This window comes from Tachypleus tridentatus, chromosome 2 (genome assembly GCF_004210375.1).
Source record: "Tachypleus tridentatus isolate NWPU-2018 chromosome 2, ASM421037v1, whole genome shotgun sequence".
Lineage (NCBI taxonomy): Eukaryota > Metazoa > Arthropoda > Merostomata > Xiphosura > Limulidae > Tachypleus > Tachypleus tridentatus.
In genome coordinates this window covers 88,335,167-88,351,784 of record NC_134826.1, presented here as the reverse complement: position 1 = coordinate 88,351,784, position 16,618 = coordinate 88,335,167, and the positions used below count along the sequence as shown (strand labels likewise).

The 16,618-nt window shown below is 32.4% G+C and overlaps 1 protein-coding gene across 4 annotated transcripts in view; it reads left to right on the top strand.

Annotated features, from left to right (window-relative positions):
• Positions 1-5,223: 5,223 nt before the first annotated feature.
• Positions 5,224-16,618, top strand: part of LOC143244440 (uncharacterized) — a 34,373-nt gene continuing 22,978 nt past the window's right edge. For 2 of the 4 annotated variants that reach the window (XM_076489088.1, XM_076489086.1), the window contains exons 1-7: positions 5,226-5,360; positions 8,973-9,025; positions 9,264-9,357; positions 12,544-12,612; positions 13,505-13,573; positions 15,029-15,133; positions 15,810-16,062. In XM_076489088.1, the coding sequence (XP_076345203.1) occupies positions 5,325-5,360; positions 8,973-9,025; positions 9,264-9,357; positions 12,544-12,612; positions 13,505-13,573; positions 15,029-15,133; positions 15,810-16,062 (679 nt within the window). In that variant the 5' untranslated portion in view covers positions 5,226-5,324. Of the gene's footprint in view, positions 5,361-8,972; positions 9,026-9,263; positions 9,358-12,543; positions 12,613-13,504; positions 13,574-15,028; positions 15,134-15,809; positions 16,063-16,618 lie in introns of all 4 variants that reach the window. The other 2 variants (XM_076489089.1, XM_076489087.1) reach the window with 2 other exon arrangements.

Below are 16,618 nucleotides of genomic sequence, written 5' to 3'. Positions count from 1 at the left end.
TCATTGTTGGGTTTCAGTTAATTATCTGTTTAATTTAACTGTACGTCTTTTATTCTTTAAATTGCTGATGTTGTGGTTTTTTGGCTTAAGGTATTAAAATTAATTCAACAGTAATGAACCTCCATCATAAAATGTACAACGTCAGTCTAAACTGATATTGTCATAGCCGCCACTGGTTTTTACAGTTTCACCATTAGATTCCTCAATGACAAACGATTCTTTCTGAGATTTTGAATCAGTGGACCGAATTGTAGACTGCACTGAGTAACAGTCAGTGTTTGTATTCATTTCATTCACATTTTTCTTGATACATTGAACAACTTCGGCGTATGTCGGTGGTGGAGCATCCATTTTGAAGTTTTGCTGGTTAATGTGTGTGGCTTTGTTGTGCCCGGTGCTGCACAAAGGTGGTTTATAAGTATTCAGTATGGTCGTAATCGGCTTATTATATGTCAGTGGGAATAAAAGCGTTGGGCCTCCAGTCAAGAGTTTCTGGCAGTCTGGAATTGTTTCGAGATCTGAAGAGGAAGAACATGGTGAGTCAATGGAAGTTTCAGACATAGTATTAAATCAGGAGGATGCTGCAGGATAGTAGATGGAATGAGAATTCCTAGAACCTTCTGCATAACCTCGAAAGCCATGGACGTGAAAACCCTGTTTTGATAAGTAATTTCATGAACTTAAATCCTAGGATCTAACGGCACTAGAAAGTTTAAACTATGGTAAATGTTTATGACAATTTATTTAAAGACCATCCATCACTGCCTGGCATGGCGACACTTAACATAAGAGATAATAAATGGGAACAACATTCCTTCCCTTTATCTCTTTTCGATCAATCTTATAATAATGGAGCTTGTGACGAATGCGTCCAAAACTCAAATCACGGAAATTACAGCACCTATCACCCAATCATATCGGGGTGAAACTTATAACTACCTGGTGATTTATAGCGGAGACAATTGAAATTTCCACATAAATAATTCAGGTTTGATCAATAAAAATTGCAAATGAAAAGGAGTAAATTTCATATTTAACAAATAAATTACAAAAAGGAGTAGATTTCAAATATGCCACAATCAAAAAAGAATTGTTTGTTTTTTAGCGAGTGTTGCAACAGAAAAGCTCGTTTGTTTGAAGCTACACGAGGACAGTAAAACTGTCATCACCACCCACCGCCAACTCGTGGGCTACTCTTTTATTAACAAATAGTGGGATTGATTGTCACAGAATAGCACTCCCACGGCTGAAGTGGCCAGTTGGTTAGGGCGCTCGACTCGCAACCTGCGGGTCCCGGGTTCGAATCCCCCGTCACACTAAACATGCTCGCTCTTTCAGCCGTGAGGGCGTTATAAAGTTCGGTCAGTTCCACTATTCGTTGGTATAAGAGTAGCCCAAGAATCGGTAGTGGGTGGTAATAACTAGCTGCCTTCCCTCTAATTTTATACTTCTAACTAAATTAGGGACAGATAGCCCTCGTTTAGCTTGGCGCGAAATTCAAAAATAAACAAATAAACCGACGGTTGAAAAGATAAGTATGTTTGGTATGACGGGGATTCGAACTTTCGATCCTCAGATTGCGAGTTGAGAGCTTTTACCACCTGGCCATGCCGAGCCAGTTAGCAAAGCAATAACTATCATTAACTTCTTTATTATAATATAAGGTCATCCCGTAAGCAATGTCCTAAAATTTAATACAGAAAGTACATCATCATTTCTGTCTTTATAGAAGGCTTTAATGACTAAAATTGTAGTAGGACGTGTATAAAAGTGTTTAGACAAATAAAAGAAACTAACCCAACTCCACTTTTTCAGATCATTAATCAAATAAACTCTTTAGAAGATGGATGTGTCTGAGGAGCACATCAGGCATATAATGCTTTATGAGTTTAAAAAAGGCAATAGTGCAGCAGAAACTACATGAAATATTCATGGTGTTCGTGGTGCGGAATCTCTCAATGAAAGAAAATGTCAAAGGTGGTTTCAAAAGTTCATATCAGGTGACTACAGTTTAAGTGATGCTCCACGTTCAGGTCGTCCTGTTGAATTTAATGATGACTTGCTGCTGGCTGCACTTGATAAAGATTGTGCTGTACTAGTTGAAGAACTAGCACAGAAGTTTAATTCAACCCATTCAACAGCTCACCATCATCTGCAACAGCTTGGAAAGGTGTCAAAATTTGAAAATTGGGTCCCCCATGATTTGACAGAAGCCAATCTTAGAACAAGAGTGAACATTTGCGCTTCTCTGCACTCTCGTGAACGTAACTTTCCTTTTTTGGACACATTAGTGACTGGAGATGAAAAATGGATATATTATAAAAGTATTAAGCGCTGCAGACAATGGCTCAGTGCAGGTAAACTGGCTAAAGCAAAATGGATCTCCACCCTAGGAAAGTCTTGTTAAGCGTTTGGTGGGATATTGTTGGTGTGATCCACTTTGAGGTGCTGCCAATCAATGTAATTACATTAAACTTCTATTGTCAACAGTTAGAGCTCTTGAATGTTGCACTGAAAGAAAAGAGGCCTGCTTTGATCAATCATAAAGGTGTTGTGTTACACCAGGATAATGCACGGCACCATACAGCAAGGATCACATCTGTAAAAATTGAAGAGCTAGACTGGAAATAACTTTCACATCCTCCTTATTCTCCAGACCTTGCCCCATCTGATTATCATCTATTCCAAAGTTTGCAGAACTATCTTGATGGAAAAGAGCTTGGAACGCAAAAAGATGTCGAAACTACCCTCTCTACATTCTTTTCCTCCAAACCCCAAGAAAATTATAGAAATGACATTCAGAAACTTGTGAATCGTTGGCAGGAAGTAAGTAATAATAATGGAAATACATTATTTATTAAATAACATTAAAAGCGTTTGAAATCATTTATTTTTTTTAACCTAAAATAGGACATTACTTGAAGGATGACCTGATAGTTAATTTCATTCAATATGAACAGAATTAAAGGCTTTGAAGTTATAACGTTAGAAACATTTGATTTCGGTAATCTTTTCGCTAGTTTTTCCATTGATAAAATCCAAATCATTCGTCAACAATTTCAAGGTTATTTAATAATTCGGTTAAATTATCAAGTCATGTTACACCTACCTGTAAACACAAGTTTCTATAACTGCCACTCAACAATCAGCACAATTATACTCGTAATAAGATATTATTATTAGTGATTAGCGTAACAAATTGTGAGTCTGAAGTTCTTTGTTCACGTTCGGTTACCACAAAAGAAATCTTCTACACTTTAGTCATGGTTTCATTATAGAAGTGACAAACAAATAACAATATTCGATGAAACCAATGAACAAACAATAGATTATTTGTTTGTTTTGGAATTTCGCACAAAGCTACTCGAGAGCTATCTGTGCTAGCTGTCCCTAATTTAGCATGTTTGGCGCGAAACCGCGACCCTCAGATTACGAAGCGCACGCCTTAACGCGCTAGGCCATGCCAGGCCTCATTTTTAAGGAAAAAGCCAATGACTGAACGCAGTGCTTCAGATGTGGCCAAACCAATGAAGTATATAATTATATTATAACCTCATTGGTCTTGTATTCAGTATTTCTAAATATGTATATAACCTAAAATCTTATTTGCCCTGCAATTGTCTGAATGGTTCATGATTATATCAAGTCTTTTTCTTCTATGACGATATCAAGGTTATTCCCATCCAAATTATGCCCATAATTCAAATTTTGACTTCTCACATGCATTACCTTGTATTTATTGTAATTAAAAGTCTTTTGCCATTTATTAGCCCAACTCGGCACGTAATCAAAATATTTTTTGTGAAGAAGTATCTTTCTCCTCATAGTAGGCAACACATAAACTCTTAATAAGATCGAATATTTGTTTTTAAAGTTAATCATTCATAAATGGTTACAAACTAAAATTAAAAACACATCTGCATATTTTAATTATATATACATTTTTATATAACATAAATTTGTTTGTACTTGAACACAAAGCTACACAATGGTCCGTCTGTGCCTTGTCCAGCACGCGGTTTCTTGCGTTGTAAGCCCTCAGGGGAAATAACAGAAATAAACGTTGTTAATTTTTGTCGAAAATCCGTACAAACTTCTACCGTTTCGTAGCAAAATGATTTTTATTTCCTTTGAGTGATTCTAATGTCTCTTATTTTTAGTTTTTAAGTCCAATGTGTGTGTTTTCTTATCGCAAAGTTCCAGCGAGCTATCTGCTGAATCCACCGAGGGGAATCGAACCCCCGGATTTTAGCGTTGTAAATCCGTAGACTTACCGCTCTTCCAGCAGCAGACTCTTATGTATAGAAACAAATAATAATATGTACATGTATATATGTATATATATATATATTCACTACCAAAACCCTCCCATCCTGTTAGTTCTTAACATTTATTGCTAACTGTATAAACTGAACAATCTCTAGAATTTTCTTCACAGTGATATAGGAAAGATTTGTAAAATGGGGGTGCTCGATTTGGCATGCAGATTTTGTAATGAGAAATTGAAAGTATAAGGAGTTTCTAAAAAACAGCTCAATCTGTAAAGTTTGGGAGATATCTCCAGAAAATTAGTATCGCAATATAATTTACAGTTGGTAAAAGTGAGTTATTACAGCTTTTCACATACTTTTCAACTTTCAGTGATGACGAGAAAACCCACTTGTAGAGAAAAATATATATGTAAAAACGGTTTGTTTGGGTTGAGAAAATATTTTATGTGGAGGAACGAACAACCTCTTTTTTTTTTTTTGTGAACTTGACGATGACCGAAGAAGGTCGAAACGTTGTTCGCTCCTCTACATAAAAATTTTCTCAACCCAAACCAGCCGTTTTTACATTATACTTTTCAACTTTGTTTTAGTAAAAACAGTTCATCATAACAGCTCCCAGGGGCTCAACGGTATGACTGAAGTTTTATAAAGCTAAAAACGGGTAGTTTAGGTACCTGTGCATGGGGACAGCACAGCCAGCTTATTGTATGGCTTTTTGCATAATAACAAACATAATAATGATTCTCATGTCAGTAATAAGTAGCGTTATATCCTAAAATGCGTTTATGAATAGTGGCATCACTCTCAGAACTCAGGCATTATTTTTCTAAAGAAGATGTGGACAGTATTAATTCAATAAACGCATTACTTTCTAGCATGGTTTGTCAATTATAATTTCATCTAAAGACTTCAACGACAGAAATGTTATTAAATGATATTACGTACGTAACAATAACCTAAAAATGGTAGCCTGGATCGCGACAATAAGGTTATCTGGTATATAATAGGTTCGCCTCAGGGCGCATGCTCAGCTGATATTGTTCAACAACAAGCATGGCGGATGACAAAATTTATTGTGGAACTTGGAAGGTGAGAAGCACTTGTAGAGTTTTGATCATTAGACGATTTAGTGACTGTGATAATTATTTTAACTTTTGAATAATTTTTCTTGAAAAATCAAGAAGTTTTACAAACTAGTAGTACTAGTACTAAAGTAAATAGACTCCAAACTGAGAGATGTTTTTAATTTTACTACTACTACCACTAGTAGTAGGTAAATCAATAGCAGTATGGTAGTAATAAGACTAAGTTATTAGATTTAATGATACATACAGCGTTAACACCATAATCATGTAATTGTATAAATTTAGTTAGGTACGACTGTATTATTATTAGTGTATAGTATTATTAACATTAGTAAGATAAATGTCTCAAGTAAAATAAATAATGTTGTTTGCTGTTATGGAAACTGCCCACGAGTAAGTTAATTTATATTAGTTTGTATTATGTATACCTTTTTATTTTATAGTTACTTGTGTAATTAAAATATAAGAGTTTTAATTTTTTTATTTTTATTTTCTAGCCAACTGATATGAAATTAAGTGTATTTCAGTTTCTAATTATACTTTATTTACTTTCAGAAATAATAAACTTTAATAACAATTAAAAATGGAATATTTTTTTACAAATAAGAATACTGCTGATGAAGAGAGATGCACTTATTGAAAGTACTTGGGTTATGGGGTTTGTATTTGTGTCTTGAAATATTGAATAAATCTTTTTGAACCCTAACAAATCTAAAAACTTTAAAAATTTGCTGTTCAGTAGTAAATGTTAATTCCCTGTTCTTTTTAATAAATGACTTCACTGGTAATATGGAGGATTGTGAATGGAGTAATAAATAACATTTATGTGTGATATTAAAAGTCATTAATGTGACATTTCATTAGAGCTGAAGGGTTAGTTAGTGTTTCAACATGTGATTACATTTTTTGATTTTAAAATTCAAGTAGTTGTCATTATTATTTTAAATTTATACAAGTTCTGTTTAGTTTCCAGAGTAATTTTTGGTTTCCTTCTTATAGAAGGTACATTAATATGCTAGTAAAGCTGCAAAAAAGGAACATCAGAATCATGCTTGATGTAAGGATATAAAAAAATCATGGTGAAAGATGTCATTTGTCTCACTCAGAGCACTCCTCACCCATTGAAACACCAAATTAAATTAACAGTAACCATTCACATCTGTGTACCTGTCGAACAACATGTGATATATACAAGCTTTAAGAACCATGTTTATCAGACAAACTATTCATAGTTGTGTGTTAGGTCAGTGTGGAGTGATAGTCAAGTTTTTAAGAAACCTGTTGTGTGGAAGAAATTCATATGAGCTCACTGATAGTAGTTTTATTCATGCAAAAGGTACATAGGAGTTACTTATGAAGTTTTGAAATTTCATTTAAAAATTGTCACAGTTTTATGCTTGAGACTGAATAATGTTGGGTTAACTTGTTAGACTAAGGGTTTAATGATTCCGTTTTCCTGTGTCTTGGAAAAAGTAGAATATTCTTTATTATTGTTGAGTTGTTTTCTACTTGTTAAAAGTTAGTGAGCAGTGTAGCTACAGGTGTTATGTTTGTTTTAATCTTATAAATATCGATATGGGGTTTTATTATTCTGTTTTGTTTTGTTTTAACTCAGTGCTATCATTATAATACGGGAAACAACAAAGAACCACTTAGTACATCAAGGTTCTAGGAAAAAAGTTAAAGTAAAAATTACCCACTTTCCTAGTCTTCAGAATATTGTTGACCTCCTCACACTGAAGAGTTGTGAGGTGTCATCCTTTGTTACTGTCAACACTAATTCATTCCATAAGTTAAAAATCTTATTAGACAGATAGGACTGCCTTAACTAGAGCCAGTTATGCCTTTTTTTTTTTAACTTATGTCCTTTCATTATTATTTGATTTGAACCATTTTGCAGTGCTAGCTCTTATTTAGTTTGTCTATTTTGTAGTCATTCTTCAGAGTGTTGTTTTTTAACCCTGAAACAGCAGGAATGTTGTAAGTAGCAGCATCAGTTGATGATGGCTGCTGTTTAAGGGTTAAGCTTATGAGATGGGTGGAAAAAAAGAATTTTGATGGATCAATCTTATAATGTAATATTGAATTTACAATACTAACTTGTTTTTGTAACTTGAAATAGTGTTAGTTTTGATGTCAGATAGTTTCTAGCTTTTACTGTAGTCTTCAGTATTAGTTTTATTTGTGTTCAGGTCAGAATTTTTTACTTTTCATTCATACATCTATTATCATTCTATGAAAGCAATTAATTTCATGTTGTATTGTTTGGGTTAGTTTTAGTACAGGAAAACTCATACCAATGACAGACATGTATATAGATATTTTTGGAATAATCCAAGTAATCATTGTATGAATATTTGAAAGGCTATAGGTGCATTTAGCTTGGACACAACTGAAAATAAAGTAACCTATAGAAAAAATCTTGTGTTAATTTTTTTGGTATGTTTGATTTGAGATACCCATTGATGTGAGGCGGGTGTGTGCATGTGAAAATTTTTAAGATTACTAAATAAAAAGAATACTCTAGAATAATGTTCTATGTTTCCTGCAGACTACACACATGGAAAGTACTCCACCGGTCATAAAAATTTTGTGTCATTTGTCTGTCAGTTGTTGACTGTACCTACAGGATAGGTATGGTTATAGTTAAAAAAGTTTATAATTAATAATTGATTAAATTTCAAATAAGGCTTGTTAACGAAACCTAGGAAACCTACCAAAAGTGCAGAATTTTTACTAGTGTTGGATGTTAATATGACATTATTAGTATTTTGTGTTTAAAGTATTATGGTGTCTTTGGTGAAACCTCATGAATACTGCAAGATAACTGTTCTCACCTGCAAAATTAAAGTCTTAGTACAGTACCCTCTGATGTAATTGTTTTTCACTAAAACTTCATTGTAAGCTAATTAACTACATCTTCACATTATGGGTCTGTTATTGGATGGAATAAGTCTTGCATCAGTACCTTTGTAATTAATTTTACACATTTTAGACCTATATCCAATTAAAACAAATTACTGTTGAATGAAATGATTCCCCTTTGCAGCAGTTCATTTACTTCCTATAAGTTAGGAAAAGAGTGTTCGATATATATAGGAAGGGGGTCAGTGGACATAGGCTTAATAACCATAGTAAAATTTGTTATACAAATACAGGGTAGAGCTGTATTATTCCACTTAATCTTGGTACATAATCCATTTCTATCTCTCTTGCATTATTCACCCTTCAGTGTGTACCATTGGAAAAGTATAGAAAAGCTGTATGATTCTAGGTAAACTAAGTAGAATGCAAAATGGAGAGATCCATATGGCAGTAAAGTGCTTGTAAGTATGGTGTATTAATCCTTGTTTCAGTTGTTCCACAAGCACAAAAATTGGAATGAATATTGTGCATAGTTTGAACAAGAAGTAGAACTAAAGACATCCATGCTACATCTGTTAAGGTATAGGAGATTGACTGTGTTGGGTGAATATTGAAATTCTAGTACAAAATTTATTAAATAGTGTTATTTTATTGTTATCTGGTTCTTTTGATTTTGTGGATTTTTATTGCATTCAAATTAACCTAAATTCTCCATTAATGGTAGCAATTTCCTTTATTTATTTATTTATAGATTGTCAAGTGCAATTCACTAGCAGGAGGAAGTGAAACTTCAGGAATTGAAGGGTGAGATATTACATTGTAATTGGTAAATAATAATTAAGACAAAAATGTTGAAAGTATAATACTTTGTTGAGTCACGATTGTGAACTTAACCATGTTTGTTGCTCATGTTTAAAATAACTATTAACATCATTTAATATCCTCTAAACATTGTTTAGGAGGTAAATAACATTTTTCTATTTATTGGTGTGAAAAGTACTGTGTGATGTCTTTATTAAAATATTTTGCTGTATGTATTTAGGACAGAATTTACACTCGATGAAGGTGGTGATGTGACATGGAAAGTCCCAGAGAACACAGAACCTATGCCATTCTTTAATTGGGAAACATATGAGGTGAGGTGTATTGAATTTTGAATTGAATTGCAAGCACATAGAGAAAACAAACATTGTGAAATAAAGTATATTATGGTTCTGTTTCATTTCTTTCACTCTTAAATTTTTTTTCTTCTTCTAACAAAGAACCATGTATTCTTGAAGAGAAATTTGACTTATCTAAACAAATAAAGAAACAGTTTTTTTTCAAATTACAAGGTAATATTATCATTCCTATAGAGAATTGCTGCAGAGAATTAATAAAACATAAATGTGTGGTAGATATTAACTTGTGGAATAACCTTTAATATTTAAGTAGAAACATAAATATGTGTTAGATATTAACTTGCAGAATATCCTTTAATATTTAAGTAGACAACTTTGAAATATTTTTATAACCTTTTCTGTAGAGGAGATAACTGTTCATTTCAAATTTGTTACATTTCTCTCTTTTATATGTTAGTTTTAGTGCATATAATTGTTTTTTTTTTTTTGAGTCTGATATTTTGTAGTAAGCTTGTGATTTAGTCAAGATTTATTAAATTCTCCATTTTTCTTATAAGTTGTGTAAAGAAGGTTCATTTGAGGTATTAAAGGATAAGATGAATATTCCACTTTGACTAAAGTGTTTTCCAGACATTTAAAGTGTCAAATATTACTCTAATATTTCTATCTTATCCTTTAATACCTTGCTGGGACTTTTAACTAAAATATAAACTGTGTGTGGTCAAACATCAGGGTAGGTCTTGAAATTAATGTTAACAAAGTAGTAAATTACTGGTTAATTTTGCAGCTTTGTTAATAAATCATAGAAGGCCCTAAAAAAAGATTTACCAGTACATGTTTAAGAGTAAAGATTTAAGTGGTTTTACTGGCAAATATCAATACATTATACATGTCAATAACTGATATTGTAAGGTCCCAGTGCAGAAGGTCATTATAATTCTTTCATTGATCACCACCATACCAGTTTTGAAAAACAATTTCAGCTGTATGGAATATCCAGTCTAAGTATCAAGAAATTGGAATAGCAAGATCACTTCTTTACCTTATTTGATTAATGCCAAGGAAGTTAGGATGTTTGTTGTCTGGTTAACCTTTTCACTGCAGAAAGCGATTACAGTCGATGGGAAAATTTAATTAACATTGACAGTGGAGATCAACCTCTCTCCACAGCTGTCAAAAAGTACTTCCCTCTATGGCAAAAAGTAACAACTCTCTGTGACTTTGAATTCACCACCTGACACTACTCTGGCACCAAGGAGAGTGGGTGAAAAACAGGAGCATAAACAGTCCTTCAACTGGGGCCCCAACCTGCAGAGGATGCAAGGCACCCACCCCCACACACATATTATCTTATTGTCTTATTTTCTTTCTGTTTTTAACCATAATTTAGGTAAGTTATTGATGCTATAATCTCAAGATTTAAGTTTGTCTTGGTTATCATAATGTATAATACAGGTAAATATGCTGATAACTTCCAATGTTTTTTGATGAAGAAATCATATTGATTGAGAACTGACCATGAAATCTAATTACTTGCTGAAAGAAGTAAGATTCATGGCATTTAGCCTCTGCAATGCAGTTTTGCTGGGAGCTTGGTTACAACTACTGTGACCAAGTGTTTGCTCATTAGAGGCAATAATAAAATAGGAACAAATACAAACTGCAGATGTTTCTTCTATATTCCTTTTAATTTGTCCATATTAACACAAATATTAGTCTTATTGGCTTCTACCTTTGGTTAAATTTTGTTGAGTAAACCATAATTTTTAATAACAAAATATATTTTTAGTATAAGGTGATATGTATGTAAAAACAGCTGTTATGAGTGGAGAAAGCACTATGTAGGAGAGCGAACAGCGTTTCACCCTTTGTTGGTCGTTGTCAGGTTCACAAAGAAAGAAAGAAGTAACTGACAGGTAGCTGACCACGTATTTGAAGGCAGTTGTGTAATTGAGTGTAGGAATGTAGAGGGCTGCTTAAATGTTGGATATATTTATTAATATAGGCATAAAGGTGTTCTTTTGTATTGGTTCATTTTGGGCTTGTTGTATAAGTAAGGCTTCTACGTCCTCTACATCCCTACACTCAATTACACAATTGCCTTCAAACATGTGGTCAGCTACCGGTCAGTTACCTCTTTCTTTCTTTGTTTATGAATCTAGCGATGACTGAAGAAGGTTGAAACGTTGTTTGCTCTTCAGCATAGTGCTTTCTCTACCCATACCAGCCATTTTTTACATAGATAATTTTCTCTACAAGTAGGTTTTCTTGTCATCATGGATTATAAGGTGATATAATTAAAATAAATTTGTGTAATTAAAATGAGTTTTGATATTCAAAACTGAAATGACACAAAATATTTATACAAATATACTGTGTGTGTGTATACACATGTTCATTAACATTTAATATAATGAATAATTAGCTGTGACATTGTTATACTTAATTTCAGAGAATAATGTTACATGTAATAGCCCTGAATTTTCTAGTAGTAGTAAAAAAAAAGTGGTAATCAGTTGCTGGTGTCTTCAGATATTAAGGACGAAGCATGTAAGAATAGCTGTAGACATACTGACACAATGTGTGGAGTCCTAGAATTACTTGCTAGAATTCTGTTTTCTAATAACTTGCATTACGTATAAAATTATTTTGCAAATTAGGTTTCATTATTTAAATAATCTAATATATATATATATATAAAATAAAAGGTATTGATTGTTTTGAAGGTAGAATACAAGAAATAATACACATTGAATCTCATTCCAGTCAGTTTTGACTTCAAAGACTTGACACTCCATGTCTGAAATTAAACATAAAAAAAACATTCAACTATAATAACCATGATGGGTGTCTTAAGGTGGAATATTTGAACTCAAAGAACACAATAATACAGGTTTTAAATCATAAAATATTTATTTTAATGACTAATTATCATTTTTGCAACCCTGAGAAAAGTAACAGGTGTCATGGTAAAGAAAGGCTACAAGAGTGGTTGTAATTCCAAATGTTTTTATTGTTGAGTGTGTAACCACCCATTTTTATCCAAAACAAATTCCTGTACAGTAAAGTATTGTTAAAATGTTTCTCTTTAAAGGATGTGTAAAGAATTAATATTGGTTTTTACATGTTAAACTGTTGGAGTTTCTTAATTACATTTATAATTTTAACCCTTTACAAACAAGGCAATTTGTAAAATTTCAGGTTTTTCTTGGAAATCCTCACTATCTTCGATTGTTTGGTACTTTTGATGGTCATGTGATTGAATTCCAGGTGAGTGGCCTTGTTTAATACTAGTTTTCATCCATAAGTATGGATATTTTGTTACTCCACTAAATGTTTGAAAATATTTTAATTCTTTACAACTGTGGAAGTTTCCATGGAAAGTTTGTTTTGTGACAAAAAAAAAATTGTTAGAGTTTTATGTAGAAACCCATCTCACCACTGAGATTGCCAAGAACATTTGAAATGTGAATGGCTTATTGCACAGTATCTAAAGAAGTTAAAAACAAATGAAGAGTGGAAGTTGGTCTTGTCTCTTATGATGTAAAAAATTTGATTTACTGCATAAAAAGCCAGACTAATCACAAGTAAATGTATTTACAGCATGTTAAAGTTAAAAAACAGAAAATACTTAAAATCACTTTAAAAAACAACATGAAAGTTGCCTTATTTTAGCCAGAGGACATTAAGTCTCAAGATCGTAGGTAAAACTGTTTGTTTTAAGTTTTCGTTTTCAGTAAGTCACCCCCCTCCCCCTCCCCCCCGATTCTTGACTTGGAGAGGGAGAGGCTTGGGACATATAAGAATATTAACTCAGCTCTAAAACAAGATTAGCTGCAATCCAGCTAGAACTGTGAACAGACTCCCTTAATTGCATTGAATGGATCATATTTATACTCAGCTGTTTTTTCTTGTTTCATGCCAATAATTACAAGAGTCAAATGCAGTGTGTGGTCACCAGTGAGTTTATTGTATACATTTCATAAAACTTGGCCTCCAACAATAAGTTCTTAAGTACAGTTGTTGTGGTGACTCAAAAAAAGGCATTTAGATTCAACAAAATTAATAAATTAAAAATAACTTATCCTCATTAAGGGGGTGTAATATTTCTCTCCAAGCTTCATAAAAAATGTGTAATATTGAGAGTAAATCTCTTTGTTAGGTGGATCAGCCTAAAGAAGATACAATACAACTTACCTACGAAGGGTGGTGTGTGCTACAGTGTGAAAAGGTCAGTTGTAATGTTTATAGAAACAAATTGAAAAGATTGATCAGGTCCTGCTTTAGGATAATTGGAAAAATAAGTATTTGACATCAAAGTTTGTGCAGGAGGAAGCGTGTAACATTTGATACAATACTGATAAAACCTGCTGATAGTCATTATGAAATATGTTTCAGTATAAATGTTTCAAGCAATAATATATAATGTTGTTGGTTAGATAATTAAAATGTCTCTTAAACAATTATTATAATGTGTGTTTCATTTTTGCTTTACATGTAGTTTAAGGTATAAGTAATTTTAGGGTCTATAAATTTTAGTCATACTGTGACACTCACATTCCTTAATCTTACAAATGTATTTCGTTAACTATCTTTCAAGTGCCTAATGTATGTACAGTATACGTGACACATAGGTATTACATTAAAGGTGGTGGTTTTACATCTTAGTTTGAAAAGTGTATTTAGTTTGGTGATACCTGGAACCATTAAATGGATGGTAGAAACAGTTCACATCTTTTAAAAGGTTCTTATACACCACATATATTTAAACTTTTCATTAGAGAGCTCTCACTCTTGAGCTTTGTTTTATTTTCTTTGATATCCAGAGTAATTACATCTCCATTTGGTAGATTATAATATTGTTGTCTTGAACTGAGCATTTGATTTAGGGTTTAACTTTGGACTTTGTGTTCAATGAAAGTCTTCTGTTAAAGTTTGTTCACTTAAACCAGCTAGAGTTTCAGTTAAGGTACTGTTCCTTTTCTAAAACAGTAGATGGCTTTTACTATATTGTATAGAGATCATGGTAAGGAAGAAAAGGGATTTCTTTATGTATTTTGGAGCAGGGTTATACGTAAAAGTGAACTTTCCTTGATGGTCCAAGTGGCTTCTTGACATCCTTTGGAAATAAAGTGAGATTTGTTCTTGTCTATTTACACTATCTTTCACTTTACAGTCCAGGTGTCTCTACTCTTCTCTCAGAGTCAAATACTGTTATAACTCAATTTGCTTTAGATTTCATCAGACTAACTTCTTCATTAGATAAACATGACATTGTTCTTGTCTGGGAATTGTTTTTATTTAGCATAAGATATACTAGAGGTAGAATAGAAACTTGGAAAAAGTTTATTTGTTCTGGTAGTTCATGTTCTAGTATGTGTTAAAATAGCCCTGGTTGTTTGATAAGAGTATTTCTAATTGTCTCTGCTGTGTAAATTAACTTGAACTATTACTGAATCAATTTGTCATTTTTGTAACTTGCATGTCTAAGAGAAATTTACCAGTAAATAACATTGAATTTTAATCAATATTTATAACTAAGTGAATAATTAAATACATTTTTTGTACACAGTTAAAAAATTTTATTGAAGCCATCAATAGCATCCAGTAAATAATAATAATAAAAAAAACTGTACATGCGTTTCTATATTGCCTCTTAAAAATACTTGACATGCTTATTTTCTAGGTGTCAACAAATGAATTAAAGCATGATGTTCCATTCTCTTTCATGTGTGCCTTAGAGGAAGGTTATTTTTCTGATATGGTCATAAGAGCTACAGATGGGAAGGAGGTATGATTTTGTGGACCTACTACTACATCTTGCAGTTACTTGGAGTTGGGGATAACATTCAGTTTGTTTATTCAACATCTTGAGTAACATTAAAATGAGTTTGGGCTGGAGTTTTATTTTAATGCAGATATTTTGTGTGGATTTTAAACAAATTGTATATTAAGTTCTTAACTGTTTGTATTTTTAACCAGAAAATAAGAACTGTTAATTTAATATTTGAGATGTGTGTTGTTAGGTCATTTCAAACATGAAAATTGGCAAATTTATAACAATAGTAATAAAAATATGATACTGAATACTGCAGTGTATCATTGGAAATGTAATCTCCCTGAGAATAAAATTTGGTGTGATAATTTATCTATTTTAGTAATTTTTTTTATTTTGAATGATGAGTTGTATGCATGACTGGATGTTTTCACCTGCTTTATTTTGAGATAAGTTAATTAAGAAAGTTTTTAAAACCATTCACTGCTAATGTTTTCAAAATTGTAAATGTTTCATTGTGGTATGTTTTTCAATTATTTTAGTTTGATAACTTTCATAAAAACATTCATGCTAATTTATTCCATCAGAATGAAGCCTTTTGATATTTATTTGTTAAAAATCTAATAGTATCATCAGAATACATCTGGTAAATGTTATGTTTTTTGCATAAAGTTTTAATTTTTTGTTTTAGTTTCTAGTTCACAGTACTATTCTGAACCTTGGAAATCCTGCGATTCAATGGGACCAGCATCCCTGTCCACTTCAGGGTCTCCCGGTAGATGTTTTGTATGTCACTTTGTATTATCTGTACTGTGAGTGTCTCCCAGCTGGTCTTCAGGAACAAACAACAAAGAGTTGTCTGCAGAAAGTTGCCCACCTTCCTGGCTTTGCCCGTTTCGGAGAATTGTGTGAGCTGTTCTTGAAAAATGCTGCATTAAAACAACGTATGAAATATGTTTTAAGTGCTTTGTAGAAAATGCAGTAATGGTGGAATACTCCTCAATTTAAAGTAATTTTATTGATGTGCTTGCCTAGCATTTTTTTTTAGTTGCAAGTTATAAATCTGCTGTACTACTATTTCTGAGGCAGTTCATGAATTACAAGTACTTGTTTGATGTGATGTGTTCAATTTTGTGGTACAAGTTGCTTGGCAGTTTGTTTTATCTGCTGTGATAAAATTTCCATGGATAAAAACACTGTCTTACAACAAAGTTTTGAAAACTTCATAACTTAAAAAAATGATTGAAAAAAAAACTATCTGAGTTTTGTGAAGTCAAAACTAGATGCTGTTTAGTAAGTTTGTGCTAAGTTTCATGAAAGTAAGTGCTATTAGGAGAAAAAGGAAAAATCAACTGATATCACCAAACCAGACTGGACATGGTCAAGAGAGGTTTGAAATGGTGTTTTTGATTCAGTCTCACTGTTGTAAGGACACAAAGTAAAGCTTTACTTAATTATCCAGTTAATCATAACTGCCTAGTGATGCATTAAAAACTACTA